Source organism: Heloderma suspectum, chromosome 4 (genome assembly GCF_057233095.1).
Source record: "Heloderma suspectum isolate Gila_16-S chromosome 4, 16-S_ref, whole genome shotgun sequence".
NCBI classification, from domain to species: Eukaryota; Metazoa; Chordata; class Lepidosauria; order Squamata; family Helodermatidae; genus Heloderma; species Heloderma suspectum.
In genome coordinates, this window is record NC_139461.1 from 268,252,483 (window position 1) to 268,268,441 (window position 15,959).

Sequence of the window (15,959 nt, forward strand, 5' to 3'; positions counted from 1 at the left end):
AAAGAGAGAAGGGGAGGAACAGGAAGCATGTGGCTGGAATACTAACTCATGAGGGTTGTGCAGGGATGGCGAGGTCAAAGGAGCAAAGCAAAAAGGTGCATTTATTAAGGTGTGAGCTGCGTAACCGTGTGTTTTACTGATGTCGTGTTTCAATATGCATAGATACGGAACGCAGATGCTATTTGTTGCGGTAGGAATTGTTTGTCAAACTAGCAGCATGCTTAGAAAATGATGTGGTATTGCAAAGATTCATGGTCTGGCTGCAGTGACCACTCTTTTTTAAGACTAATATCGGAACTTGGTCATATTAGGTCTTTCTTTTTGCAAGATTAACTGATACCTTCATAATAGCATGTGGGGCTTCTCGCCGTCACTGTTGCCAGGAATGTAGGAAACGTCTGCAGATGCTAGCTCAATCAGAGTTGAGGTTTGCTGCAACAGGAGTGGGCAGAAGATAGATGACAGTGCACTCGTGGATCACTGGTCAGTTTTAATTTTTGTGAACTGCCCAGACAGCTTCGGCTATTGGGCGGTAAATGAAATAAATAAAGAAAACAAATTAAGTTGAAAATCTATCTAGTGCCTGATGATTCCAGGGATTCTTGCAAAGAATGCTGGACTATTTGGACCTTGGTCTAATCGAGCAAGATACTTCTTAAATACTTAAGCAAGTGTGCATATTCAGGATCACTTAATATAAATTCATTATGTCCATGGTTAAGAACTCCTATGCACTCTTGCTTTATAAATTCAAAAACACATCTAGTAAACAAAAAAAGTAGACCCTGCAAGAGTGAAGTCACTCCATGCCTGTTATTACAGGATTAAATTAGCACATTGTTAGCATTATGTTTATGATTTGGAATAAATGTGTGATGGAATGTATAAGGAGCATATCTTGAACAATGGGTTATTATATTTGAAGCATGCATAGGCATGTGTCTTTGGTTCACCCAGCAGAAAATGAGTAGATGATCCATTAGGGTGACAGATAAACTCCGGTTGGATGTAATGCAGGCCAATGGACTGTAGTCTACAGAAAGATGTACATTTTGGCTGTAGTGGTCAAAAGAAATTATATTGTTCCAGTTCTTAATCGACATTGGAGGAATCTTTCTACAGAAAGAGGATGGGAAGCATTTCCTTGTGACTTCTAAATTGATGATAGATACTAATATTATGGTTCTTTTGTAGCCAGTTGGTGGACTAATACTATGCTTATGTCCTCTCTTCTCCTCAATGTTCTAGAGTGTTCAGCTTTTCTGTTTGCTGCCATCCAGCATCGTCTCCTTCCAGTAGGCAAGATGTCTGCTCCTGGTATGCTGTCCATGTCGGAGTTTGGGGAGGCTGCTGAGTACCTCCGGAAAAGTTATGAGGAGCTGATGAAATATCACAATATGCCATTTGATGGTAAGGTAACATTTGCTGTTACGAAGGGGCTCGTTCCCACGCTTCCCCCACTATTTCCTTTCCCAGTGTTTCTGTATCTAGGGCAGTCTTCCCCAGCCTGGTGCCCTCCAAATGTGTTGGACCAGAGCCCCCATCATCCCTGACTACTGGCCATGCTGACTGGGGCTGATGGGAATTGTAGTCCAACACATCTGAAGGGCACCACATTGTGGAAATCTGCTCTAGGGGACCCATAGCATCACTTTATCTCATTTTACCACAGAGAAGTCATGGGAATAATGGCCATTTCTGCCCAACATATCATTCCCTATGATCCCTGTGCTTGTTCATGGAAAGATAGGGAGCCAAATTGACTCTAATTAAAGGGGGCAGCTACCATCTGTTGCCATCTGTTGCTAACAGTTGCTATCACTGTTAGCCCAACCTCGTTAAATGGTCCCTTTGTTCCGCCATTTTGGTGTTGATGGAAAATACAAGAAAGTGATTATTGTTCCCCTTCCTCCTACTATTTCGGTCCAGTTTATATGTTATGTTGGTGATGTGGCTATTGCCCTGATCTCACAATGTGAGGTACCCATAGGTCTGGTTACTTGCTTCTATGAACTACTCTCAGGAAAAGTTTCATTTGGGAGGTTTCCAGTCAGGCTTATAATTGCCACTAATCACATGATTCATACTTAGCTAACCACTCAGAGAGATGTCCATGTGATTTGGGTTCACCATGACAGCTGCACCCCTAGAGTAATGTGTAAGTTGAGCAAGTGAAGAAAGTGCTTCTGGAAGTATTGTGTATTTTAGTACTACTTACTAAACAAAAACCAAAATGTGTGGAGAATGTTAGTTCAGGAAACTCTTTCTTAGCCATCTGCCACACTAGAATTTACTGCAGGAATGGATACTAGATTCCTTACATACACCTTTCCACCCCTGCCATTATCATATTACATGGGGGTTATTCTGCTGCCATTGCTACAGCTTACAGGGGTGATCTGGTTCGTTTCAAAATAAATACCTCAAGGTTAATGCACAAGGAATGTGGGTAGATAATGTTTTTGTTTGTCCTAAAATATATTTTCCACTTGACTCCACTCTTGAGGATAAAAGTTTCATGGGCACATCCAGACTCATGGATATATGTCCCCTGACAAATTCTAGAAAAGCCTACTATCTTTGGGCATCTCTTGAAGCTGCACTAGAAATGACACATTTCTGGATTGACCCAGGGCAAACTACAGTGTGGCTGATTGCATAGTTCTAGAAATACTTAGGCCGCAATCCTACGCATGTTAGAGAGAAGAGTTTAGGACTGTTTTCAGTCTAAACATGCATAGGATTGCACCTTTAGTCAAGTTCTAAAATTATTCAAGATAGCAATTGCCTGCAATTGTGCACACAGTTCATCTACTTAAATCCCATTGAAGTCAGTAGGATTTAAGCAACAGAAGGTGCAGTCCTATCGGGATAGGCAGCCGCCTCCAAACTTGGAGGCGACAGCCTATCCAATGCAGGGCAGGAGAAGTGTGGAGGGGATCATCCCCTCTGTGCTTCAGTTGCCCTGCATTTACGGCTAGACAGCCAATGTGGGCTGTCTAGCCATGGGACCTCAGAGCACGGGAAGTGGCAGCCAGACAACACGTAGGATGTGTCATACTGGCATTTCTGACTTCCTCACCCCAACACGCCCCCAGGAACATCCCGTTTTTGCCGCTCTGCGCTCCTCTTCCAAGTGCGGAGCACGGGGCTGTTCCACGCTGCTTACAAGGCAGTGTGGGAGAGGGTAGAGGTTGGTTCTCAGGGAACTGACCTATCCTATGGCTGTTTAGCCTCTGACTAGTGGCCATAGGATTGTGTCCTTAAGTATACTTATAATTGCATCTCATATCTCTTCTACACTTTCTTGAATTTTGATCACTGACATTTATCCAGGCAAATGCAGGTTTGCTTTAGGTAGAGCTGAAAGAATTCCAAATATGACCAAGATTTTAAAAAAATGTATCCATACTTTAAGGGGTTTAAAAAATTAATTATCAAAATCAACTATTTTAAACTTGTGGCTTTGTAAAGAAAACCAATCAAACCCAACATGTAATTCAATCTCATCTGCAATTGAGAATTCAGTCATGGAGGGAGCAATCCTATGGCTGCTAGACAGCGGCTAGACGGCCATAGGATATTTGGTTTTCTGGGAATTGACCTCGGAGCCCACGCTCTGAGGTCAGTTCCTGGAGAACCGACCTCTTCCCACTTCCGCGCTGCCTTGGAGGCAGCGTGGAACAGCCCCATGCTCCGTGCTCGCAAGAGGACTGTGGAGTGGCTGAAAAGGAGTGTTCCCAGAGGGCGTTCTGGGGAGGGGAGGGCAGAAATGCCTGTACAACACATCTAATGTGTTGTACAGCAGCCTCCTCCCCCATTCTGCCCTCCCGTTCTACCCTGTCTAGCCGAAAATGCAGGGCAGGAGAAGCAAAGAGGGAATGATCCCCTCTGTCTTCTCCTGCCCTGCATTGGATAGGTGTTCACCTCCAAGTTCAGAGGCAGCCGCCTATCAGAATAGGATTGTGCCTTACATTTTTGAAATAGGAATATTTTGACTCAAAGTTTTGCAAATAAATTTTAATTAAGACAGTTTGCTTAAATATTCCCACCCCAATTATCCTGGCTTTAGCCCTTGATTCATGATTTACTTGTAATCTATTAATTTTATTTACTTCTAAATGTATGAACATAACATAACAGTAAAATGCCCATATCAGTCCTAAAACACAGGGGAAGAAATTAAACAGAAATCATCATGTAACACTCAGCATTTCCAGCTCCAGTTATTGAAGAATGAAAGAAGGAAGTATAATGTTGAGTTTAATGTTACTTACTAGATCTTGTAATTTTTTTTTCCTCTTGTCTCTTTTGGGGATCTTAAAGGAAAGAAGAGGGCCTGGATCCCAGATGAAAAGCAAGCATATATTGAAATTGAAATCAAAGAATCCTCAGGTGGCAAAGTCACTGTGGAAACCAAAGATAAAAAGGTAATTTCCCAACTAGTAAACCGGTGTGGAAAAAAAGATAGAGGAACTGGAAAGGCAAGGCATGTTTGCCTGTGATCATATAGAAGGGAAAAGAAGAGAGAGATGTACTTAAACATGTCATATTGTCTGAAATACTTACTGACAGCTCTGAAATGATCGAGAATGAAGACCAGTTCTTATGTTAAAGGAGTGGTGCGATTACCTGTCTTCCATGGCTCCATCCCACACTGATCTTTTGAGAGAGAGTATATATGAAGGGGCAGTGGGCTGGTTATTACAAGCCCTGTGTTCGTTCTCTCTGTCTCTCTCTCTCTCTGTCTCTGTCTCTGTCTGTCTCTCTCTCACCCCCCCCCCCCCACACACATACCCTAATGTTGGAAGTAACTTCATTAGCATGCCTTACCACATAATCTTCCCTGTTAAACATTACTGTAGCATCGTGAGATGAAAACACAGGGTAGCAATAACTAAGCCATTGCTGTAATGTAAGAACCACCCACCATTCAATCAGATATGATGATGATGATAATGATAATAATGTAAGTTTTTATTTATTTTTATAAAGCAGTATATTTCTATACTGCTTTTCTGGGATCCACCAAGGTGGTTTCCAAAAAGTTGAACACGTAAAAACCATAATCAAATGAAAACATAGTAAGACTTTGGAAGTGACATTAAAAACCATAGTAACACTTTTTGAAAGGCAATTTAAAAAGATGTTTCTTGACCCACTTCCTGAATGCACCGGGAGAAGGGATATTATATACCCTGAATTTTTAAAGTGCTTTTTCCTAAGTATGCAAAGTACACATTCATTATCTCAAAAGCACAACAAGTAATTTTGTAATAAAAGTTTAGTTGTCAGTGAAATCAATGAAAATCTTGCCCCTGTACCCTAAAGTGGTCAACTGCCTCATCTTTACAGCTGTAACATTTCACCAGGGGCTACAATGGATTTAATTACCTAGCTAGCCTCAGAAAATAATAGAAAAATAGTAGGCTATGTTTTCCTTTCAGTTTGGTCATCAAGCTACACAAGAAATACGAATCACCTAAATTATTTTTTCTTAAACCGTGCATTTATATTAGAGCTGTCTCAACCAGTTGAGACAATGTCAGTTGACTATCTTGTTCATAACAAGCAAAATAAATGTTGCTGTTAGTACTATGAACAGGTTTTGAAAATCTGTTTCATGACACTTTAATGCAGACAATAGCTACTTCTTGATAAAAACTAGAATTATACTAGCCCTTTTCAGCATAACTGACCATTGTGGTAACGGGCTCTGCTCTCTACACACCTACACACCTTCATAAGACTGTCTGTAGAGATTCCGTGCTTAAATATACTGCCCCCTCCACATGACTTTATTATTCCTAGATTTGATGGCCTGGAAAGGGCTCCTTTGGCGGATAGGCTAGCAACATGATGTTGATATCTGTGTTTGATTTCTGTAGTTTAGTAATCTACTGAGATGTAACTTCAGTGTAAATAGGAATAAACTTTATGTCACCATTAATGTTATAAAGTTCTTATCTTACTTTGGTTTTTATTGCCTGGGATTAAGTCTTCCCTCTCAAGATCAAAGAATGCTGGATAGTTTTTCATCATGTAGCAGCTGCTCAAAAATCTGCTAATCCTGGGGCTGTCATCCAACTAAAAACATTTTAGGGAGCAATCCTATATATGTTCAGACAGAAACAAGTTTTACAACTCCCAGCTTGGCTGGCTGGTGAACACTGGGAGTTGTAGGGCCTTTTCTCTACCTAAACATGTATTGGATTGTACCCTTAGTCAGTTAATCATATGACTATTACTTGATTAATTGGCTCATGAATTGATTACATTGACAGATGAGAAAAAGCAATAGTACTGAAGCAAAAGGTATCCTTTATTTTTATATGACAGACATGCATGTCATAAAAGACATCATCTTAGAAGATGTTCCTTACTGCATGTGAGAGAAGGAGAAATGCTTATTTTAAGATGATGCTTGCCAACTGCAGTTTTTATAAGTACTAAAAACTGTATTAAAATTGGTTAACCAAAATAGAGTCATCAATAACAAACCAGCAATCAAATGATTTAAAACAGCATTACTGAAACCTCAGGAGAATAAAATAGTTTTAACTGGCACTTAACAAATAAAATAGGTGTTCTGCATGTGTCCACAGGCAATGTTTTGGGCCTTTGGGCACATTTGGAAATTTGAGGAACACTCCTGGGCTCAGCCAGGAAATGGCTGCTATAGGTGGGCATGGCTAGCCACAAAGGACAAGTACCCTGCCCAGAGGCATTCACAGAAAATTAAGATGACAGCAGCTAGAGGATCCACTTTTCTTTGAAGCAATCCCAGCTGCTAGTCAGAAAATATAAATATATTTTAAAAATAAAAACTGGGAGGAGTAGGGTGTCTCAGTGGGCACAAAGGAAGGTGTTTGAGGGCACATCAGCACCCATGGGCACCACGTTGCCTATCCCTGGTCCAGGTGAAAGGAGTCTACAGTCAGAGAGCCACCACTAAGAAGCCCCTATCTGATAAGGCAGCTTCATATGTTAATGTCAATCATGCATTTGATAATTAGGGATAAGAGGGCTATTGATTTAGATATATGTTATTTGTACTTTGAAGTATATATTTTGTCATGTGTTATAGTTTCTGATACCTTTGTTAATCACCCTGACCAAGGGACAGTGTGGGTTAGAATCCATATATTAATAAACAAGTACATAAATAAAGGATGCACGGAATATATTGTTCTTAGTCCTTGGGACCAGTTAATCACTTCTCACCTCACTTCTGTCAATGCCTAGTAATGCGTCTCTTTGAGACTTCTGATTCCATAATTATGTTTTTAACCACTAGACACATCTGCCTAATTAAGTTACTACTAGCAAGGCTGTTTTCTTTTCAGATGAACAGTAACATTTGTTAAATGCAATTCATTCTAATCAGGCACAGATGTGTAATATGATAGTTACTCCAGTTTTTGGATTTATAGGATCAAACTAAATCCAGTTATTATAAGTAATGAATTGTACACTTCAGCTGTTTGTCTAAATAACCTCAAACCTCCCTGATTAAAACCCTGTGGCATATTATTTTGTTTAGGTTATATTTATCTGTGCAAACCCATGGCAGTGGCAGCCGCATTACACCCTAGGAGCAATTGTAGTGTAATTACAGGAGTCACGACAAGACATGACTAAGCCCTATTAAATCCCTAAGGCTCCACTCTTGAAAGTCAATGGGATTTACTTCCACGTAAACATATGTAGAACTGGGTTGCTAATCATTGCTCAGTAAAGCACAGCAACCCACAGTCTATCTACATATATTTCCGAAATAGCAACAAGAGCTAGAAAACTAATGTATAAGTAGTTCCTTAGGTATGGCCAATACCTAAAGGGAGTAAGCTTCACAGAACGATAGACCTGAAATTCTAGGATCACAGCTTTGGAAGAGGTCCAGTGGTTCATCTGTTCCAATCCTTTGCACGAAATGCAGCATCCAGGGCTGATCTACATTGCGCCCGCCCTCGCAATGAATTCGGTGTCCTGTCGGGTTAAATGCTCTTGCATTAAAACGTGATTATCCCCACTCACCCATTTTCCCCGTTGCGGTGCTTCATCAAATGCGGGAGTTCGGTTCACACTCGAGTGCTGTGCTGTTTTCCTGCTCTTAAAGACGGAGGCTCTCATTGGAGGATCAGAAACTCTTCCTGTTTCTGCTGATTCCATGCCCACCATGCTCACAGCCCTCGACGGCCCCATGTTGTCGTCTGGCCATTGACTGCATAGCTTCCTCAGCACTCAGTGTTTCCTTGGCAACAAGCAAAGGGCTGGATGTGCACATGGTTGTCTGATCTCGGAAGCTAAGCAGGGTCGGCCCCAGTCAGTAGTGGGATGGGCGACCGCCTGGGAATCAGGCTTCCTGCACTGAGCAGGGGGTTATTCTATCCCTTCAAATGAGACTAAGTTTTACCCCCTTCTATCCCCCACTTCAGATTTTTTTTAATTAAGGCATTATCTTCGAAGAATCGTGGCTTTTCCGCGATTCCCCCCCCCCCCCAATTCAGGCATGATCTTTGAAGATTCGAAAATCTGAAGCTTCAAATCTTCAAATTTTCGAATCTTCAAAGATCATGCCTGAATTAGAAGGGGGAAAAAAATCGCGGAAAAGCCACAATTCTTCGAAGATAACGCCTTAATAATCATTTAAAAAATCCAAAGTGGGGGATAGAAGGGGGTAAAACTTAGTCTAACCCTGCTTAGCTTCCGAGATCAGACAAGTGCATGCATATTAAGCCCTTTGCTTGTTGCTGAGGAAAAATTGAGTGCTGAGGAAGCTATGTGATCAGTAGCTGGAAGACGACATGGGGCTGTTGAGAGCTGTGATTGGACAGGAGGGAAATACAAACACCGCTGTATATGGACAGGTGGGGGGGGGGACTACGACCAGATATGGTAGCAAAGGTGGAAAATCAGAGCACATTAAGGGGAAATACCGGGATATCAGGATATTGAAAGTGGGAGCATGGAAGCAGGAAATTCCGGTTTCAATTTGAGGCGGGTACTGCGTAGTGTGAAAGATGGGCGGTGAAACCTCATTGGAAGCGAAAAAACCTGTAAGTGTAGATCGGCCCTATACTCACACATCCTTGATCAATAACTGCCCAACTTTTTTATTTGGGGCGGGGATATTAAGGAAGTAAATTCCCAAACTTGTGAAGGCAACATTCCATTACCAAGCTACTCTTAACATTTTTTGGCTAACTTTTCATTTATTATATATAGCACATAGATATAGATGGACAAATTAGGCACAATCCAATCCACATTTGGACAGAAAAAGGTCCTACAGATCCCTGCATGCTGGCTGGGGGATGCTGGGAATTGTACAAGTTTTTTATTTGAGGGTGACATATTTCAGAAAGAAACCCTCTTTGGGAGCTAATCTACAAACAAAAATACAGCTGTTTAATCAAATATATTTCTTTTTAAGTGATGACATCCACATATTTGTTTAGCCCATGTTTGTATCCTTGTTTGTAGAATAACATTTAGGCATTCTTTGGGAATGTTCCCCCCCCCTTCTTTTCTGCTTTACATCTCCTGTTCCTGGTTCCCATATCAAAATTCAGAAAGATCAAATTCTTCAACTATCCCTACACATAAAACATTACAAAATTACATACATACGACTGGATAGATTCCTAAGTAAATGAGAGAGATCAAAAATAACTGCAATGAAGTATACATTTGAGAACTGAACAGGAAGTGGCAATTTCTTTCAGAAAGTTTACATAAATATAACTTTGAGTAGTTTATTTCATTGTTGTAATTTGGGACTGGAAAAAAAATTTTTTTTCCATATTTAGATATCTGTAGATCCCTCCATCCAAATCTCTCCTTTACCCCTCATCCTTAAGAAAATTGTTAGAAGAAAAAGGAAAACAACAGTACATTTCTTTAAAAAGCATCCTTCAACTTCAAATAATTAGCAGAGCAAAATTAGGTCTTTGTTTGTAACATAATGACCAGGTTTGAATGAATGCGGCGGTGAAAGAAGCCATTATGCCTTTTCCCTATGTGCGTAACCACGATTTGCATAATTAGAATCATAGAATAGTAGGGTTGGAAGGGGCCTACAAGACCATCCAATCCAACCCCCTGCTCGATGCAGCAATCCGAGTCAGAGCATCCCTGACAGATGGCTGTCCAGCCTCATCTTGAATGCCTCCAGTGTGGGAGAGCCCACTACCTCCCTAGGTAATTGGTTCCATTGTCATATTGCTCTCACAGTCAGGAAGTTTTTCCTGATGTTAAGTCGGAATCTGGATTCCTGTAACTTGACCGCATTATTCCGTGTCCATCATTTTGGGATTATCAAGAAGAGATCCTGGCCTTCCTCTCTGTGACAACCTTTCAAGTACTTGAAGAGTGCTATCATATCTCCCCTCAGTCTTCTCTTCTCAAGGCTAAACATGCCCAGTTCTTTCACTCTCTCCTCATAGGGCTTTGTTTCCAGTCCCCTGATCATCTTTGTTGCCCTCCTCTGAACCCTCTCCAGCTTGTCTGCATCCTTCTTAGTGTGGTGCCCAGAACTTAACACAGTACTCCAGATGATGCCTAACCAGTGCTGAGTATTGGGAAACTAGTACTTTCCGGGATTTGGAAGCTACGCTTCTATTAATGCAGCCCAAAAGAGCATTTGCCTTTTTTGCAGCCACATCACATTGTTGGCTCATCTTCAGCTTGTGATCTACCACAGTTCCAAGATCCTTCTCGCTTTTAGTGTGGTTGAGCCACGTATCTCCCATCTTGTAACTGTGCGTTTGGTTTATTTTTTCTAGGTGCAGAACTTGGCATTTTTCCCTATTAAATGTCATTCTGTTGTTTTCTGCCCAGCGCTCCAGTCTATCAAGATCATTTTGAATTTTGTTTCTGTCTTCCATGGTATTAGCTATCCTGCCCAATTTTGTGTCATCTGCAGATTTGATCAGCATTCCCTGCACCTCCTCCTCCAAGTCATTAATAAAAATGTTGATGACCACTGGGCCCAGGACTGAGCCCTGTGGTACCCCCGCTTGTTACCTCTCCCCAGTTTGAGAAGATCCCATTGATAAGCACTCTTTGAGTCCAATTCTGTAGCCAACTGTGGATCCACCACATCGTTGTTTCATCCAGCCCACTTTGAGCTAGTGTGCTCATCAGGATATCATGGGGCACTTTGTTGAAAGCTTTGCTGAAGTCGAGGTATATTATGTCCACAGCATTCCCACAGTCCACAAGGGAGGTTACCTGATCAAAAAATGAGGTCAGATTCATCTGGCAGGATTTGTTCTTGACAAATCCATGTTGGCTTCAAGTAATCGCTGCATTGTTTTCAAAGTGCTTACAAATGGATTGCTTGATAATCTGCTCCAGAATTTTCCCAGGGATTGATGTCAGACTGACTGGTCTGTAGTTCCTAGGTTCCTCCTTTTTACCCTTTTTGAAGATAGGGACAACATTAGCTCACCTCCAATCATCTGACACTTCACCCATCCTCCATGATTTGTCAAAGATAATAGACAGTGGTACTGAGAGCTCTTCTGCTAGTTCCTTTATTACTCTAGGATGCAGTTCATCTGGACTTGGAATTCTGAACTCATTCAAAGATGATGTTGTGACTCTCCAGTTTCACTTCTGTGTTTAAAGGGCACTTCCAGTAAGTTTTTTTTGGAGTAGGGAAAGTCCGGTATTTAATTGTAAAACCAAAAGAAAACCCCCTTTTTTACTTGTGTATTTGCACTATTTAGCTATACCACAGTAGCATCTAGGGGTTAGATAGCAGAAAAGCAGGAAAGGAAACATTCCTTGTGTAGTGTTGGATCTCAGTTCTGTGACAAAACTGAAAGTAGATACAGTGGATTAACAGCTGATTAACAGCCTTGTGCAGAATAGTCAAAAGAGAGCAGAAAAGTAAACAGTGGGGCCAATTAGCTACCAAATGCCAAAAGTACAATCTGTGAAAATTCTACGTAAAGCTTAAGATAAGCAACTTGACATGATTATTCAGAACAGCAGTAACTGATAACACAATCTAACACAAACTAAGGTTTGCCTTAGTAAGTTAAACACCTATAGTGCGACAGGAAATAATTGTTTTAATTCAAGCCTAAACAAATAGAGTCAAACTTCTTGATACATTCTAATTCAGCAGTTTCATGCTGAAGGCTTCCTTTGGATTTATAGAGCTAATAGTTCAGGGTTGGAGTCAAAGTTAGCCATTCGCCTGCAGAATGGAAACTGCTGGCAAAACAGATTTCCCGTCCCCCCTGTGTCCCCCACAGATCTGCTCCAGAAGATTGGGGGACCCTCCAGAGCAGATTTGCAGGGCGCACAGTGGGCTTCATGGGGGAGGAGAGCAAGATTGCGAGACATGACATTGGATTTAACCCTCAGCTTCACAACTTGAAGCTGCACAAGATTTTGCAGTACAGTAAACTATCCCTTCAGCAAAGTGCTTTTGTTTGATCCCTACAGACTCTTGTTGTTAAAGAGGATGATGTTCAACAAATGAATCCTCCCAAATTTGACATGATTGAAGACATGGCCATGTTAACTCACCTCAATGAGGCCTCTGTGCTGCATAACCTGAAACGGCGCTACTCCCAATGGATGATCTATGTAAGTAAGAGAAGTAAACTTTCTTCAGTGTACAACATCACTTGTGTGAATCAAAAGACTAGTAGTCTAGAACAGATTTCTCCCTATTCATATGAAGCATTGTACCCCATCTATTCTTTTGCTATCCCAAATAGCAAGGTTTGTGTCATGAGTTTCCCCACCTTTAACTTCCACAATATGTCCTCTGTTTCTGGTTATAGACATATGGGGATAGCTGATTCGTACCTCTGATTAGACTTCCACTTAGAAAATATGATAAAGAAGTCCAGTGTGTGTTTGGCAATACTTAATTGAGAAGACTGAGTAAATATTAATACCAGTTCCCAAGCAGGGTCCCAATTTAGAGGGTCGCAAACAAAGATATTTTAGAAGGGTGCATTTGTTCTAATGAACATTTATTGTGGCGACAGTTTATGCTTCATGATAGCCAGAAATAAGATGTTCTTGAGGGATAACCACATATGGGTCTGAAATATGGTAGTAGTGGTGAGACTGTCATCGTCTGTCCTTCCTAAATGGCGCTCCTGTTGCCAATGGCAGGAAGTGTTTACATCTGTGTTACCCTCAGTGCTGGCTCCAGGTTCTGGAGGGCCCTTGGGCAAGACACCTTCAGTGGGCCCTCTCCCCAGGGACCCTCCTTCTCCTCACAGCTGTTGTCTCTGCCCATTCACTTGCCCTCCTTCATTGGGCACAAACCACACAGCTGTCCAGAGCGGAAGGGAAAGGCAAGCGGAAAATATTGCTTCATCTCCTCACTTTTGTTCCCTCTAAGTTCAGTTGCTTTGGGGGAACAGGTCAATAAGCAGAGAAGTGGAGCAGGAGGGCCAGGGGGCTCCAGAGATTGGGAGTGGGCCCTTACGGTGGTGTAGGCCTCTGCAGGTGCCCAATAATGCTTACTCCTGATGCTGGCTCTGATTGCCCTCTTCATACCCAGGTTTTTTCTTTCCTCTCAGACCTATTCAGGCTTGTTCTGTGTCACCATAAACCCATATAAATGGCTTCCAGTCTATACTGCTCCTGTCGTAGCAGCCTATAAGGGCAAGCGGAGGTCTGAGGCCCCACCCCACATCTACTCCATTGCGGACAATGCCTACAATGACATGTTACGCAGTAAGTAGCTTATCTGTCCTCTCATAAAATTGCTGTGAGGAGGGAATTGTCCTATCCAGTGGAGGCCGGTGGCTCCAATGTCAGTGATGCAGTGCATCCACACCAGGTTTCAGTGAGAACCAGTCAGAACTCTAAAGGAGCTATCCTAGGCCTTGAATAGCTCCTTTAGAGTTCTGACTGGTTCTCACTGAAACCCGGAGCGGATTCACTGAAATCGGAGTCACCAGCCTCCACTGCTCCTATCCTTTACACCAGCCTTCCTGACCTGGGTGCCCTCCAGATGTTTTGTACTTCAACTCCCATCAGTCCCAGCCAGCATGTCCAATGGTCAGGAATTCTGGAAGCTGCAGCGCAAAACATCTGGAGGACATCAGGTGGGGGAAAGCTGCTTTACACACTCAGCTGGGAGAAACACACTTTAAAACTTTCCTAACATTAGCCCAGTGATATACAGCTCTTATAACATTGGTTCCATCCCCACATGTGAGAGCCACTTACCCCACAAGCAGAATTCGGGCAGAAGAGAAAAGTGTCCTTTGTCCAAGAGGCAATGCAGGCCTTCCTTTTAAAATGATTTTCTGTTTGTATGTGTGTAACTTCCTATTTGAAGCAGGGACACATGGAAGATTTTAGCAGCTATTTCTGTCATTGGGAAAAATGCACTCTGCGGTTTTTCTCGTCATGGAAGTAGCTGCTGCGGTCCTCTGCGTTCCCTGCATCAGAGGGTGCACTGCTCACGAGAGTCAGCCATGCATGTAATCAATTATTTGCACCTACCAGCTGCTTGTGGCAACATCTGCACCAGCTCCCTAAGCAAACGTTCAGAAGAAAGGGGACTGCACGCCCATTCAGAATGCGGGAAGTGGTGTGTGTGGCACATCTTTGAATGTGCCTCTGCATCCGAAATTCTGTGCATATGGAGTACAGTCATATCAGAAAGACGATTAAGCTAGAACCCTTCTCTTTGATGTGCTCTGGATGTATTTTGTATGTGTGTAACATAGACACACATGCACAGACACTCACATATACATACTTTGTCATTCAAACATGCTTTCGGTATTCAGCCTGTGCATATCTTCAGTGAATACATGTGTTTGGGAATTGGGATCCTGTCGCTGACGTCCATGTGTTCATTCACAGGTCTGAATGGAGCCTATAGCCTTACAACTCTACGCATGATCAGGGATCCTGCCTTTTGCCAGATTTCCAGTTATGCAGAGAGAGCCAACACTCACACAGTTTGCACATAGGCTCTATTCTAGGGGTGAGGAACCTCAGGCCCGGGGCCCAAATCTGGGCATTGGGGCATCTCTCACTCCTTTCCCCTGGCCCTATGTCCTTTTCACCAATCACCGATTCTTTGGTGGTTTCTTGGCCTTTGCCCATTTTTTTTACCATTCCAAATGGTTGAAATGCCTCTCCTAAGGCTTAGCTACTGGCAGTAAGAGCTTTCAGCTAAAATATGCTGGTATTTTTGGTGTTTTGGCCCTGCTCCCTTTTGCCTTTGGCCCTGCCCCCTTTGCCCTGCCCACCTGAGAGCTTCTCCAAAATTGAATTTGGCCCGAGGGCTGAAAGAAGTTCCCCATCCCTGTTCTACTGAAATCTTTGCATAAGTGTATGAATGTCAGGAGTGGGGACAGAGGACTTCATTTCAATATTTTTGGTTGTTACATTGTTATCTCACTTTTCTTTCACGATGGAATTCAAGGTGGCATACATAGAATTCCCAAGCGGTCTCCCATGCATAGCTTCAGCAAGCAGGCTTCTATGCTCAGCTTCTACACCATGTGACTTCAGACCAGACAATTCTGTTTCCCCTGTGTTGTGTTTACTGAAGATCCACATAGGGCTGTAGACTTTGATGAATACAGTTTAATTAGCCCACAAGGCTATGAAAATGTGTATGGAGATGTGGTCGTAAAATTGAGCTGTAGCTGAGCGGGTGCATGACTGCCAGTCCCAATTTCCTTTCTCAGCTGGAATTACTTAGATTAAAAAAAAACACCAAGCCTAACAATTTGAGCATGAAGGGACCCAGGCAAATGACAGACAACCTGTAGGCTCTAAAAGTAATGCAAGTCTAACAATAGCTCCTTATTTCCAGATCGTGAGAACCAGTCTATGCTCATCACGTAAGTGCTGTCTTTATCTGTGCCATTGTCTCATTTGTATTGTATGTGTTTTTGAGTTCAGCTCTTAAGGCCTGGTATTCTTTCCTGGCCCATAACTGTTGGTTTACA

The 15,959-nt window shown here is 42.3% G+C and overlaps 1 protein-coding gene across 1 annotated transcript in view; it reads left to right on the forward strand.

The window, feature by feature from the left end:
* Positions 1-1,319: 1,319 nt before the first annotated feature.
* MYH7B (myosin heavy chain 7B) overlaps positions 1,320-15,959 on the forward strand; it is a 79,824-nt gene continuing 65,184 nt past the window's right edge. Inside the window, exons 1-5 of the mRNA XM_084853809.1 lie at positions 1,320-1,410; positions 4,327-4,430; positions 12,463-12,606; positions 13,560-13,716; positions 15,824-15,851. Coding sequence (XP_084709935.1) covers positions 1,320-1,410; positions 4,327-4,430; positions 12,463-12,606; positions 13,560-13,716; positions 15,824-15,851 — 524 coding nt within the window. The remainder of the gene's footprint in view (positions 1,411-4,326; positions 4,431-12,462; positions 12,607-13,559; positions 13,717-15,823; positions 15,852-15,959) is intronic.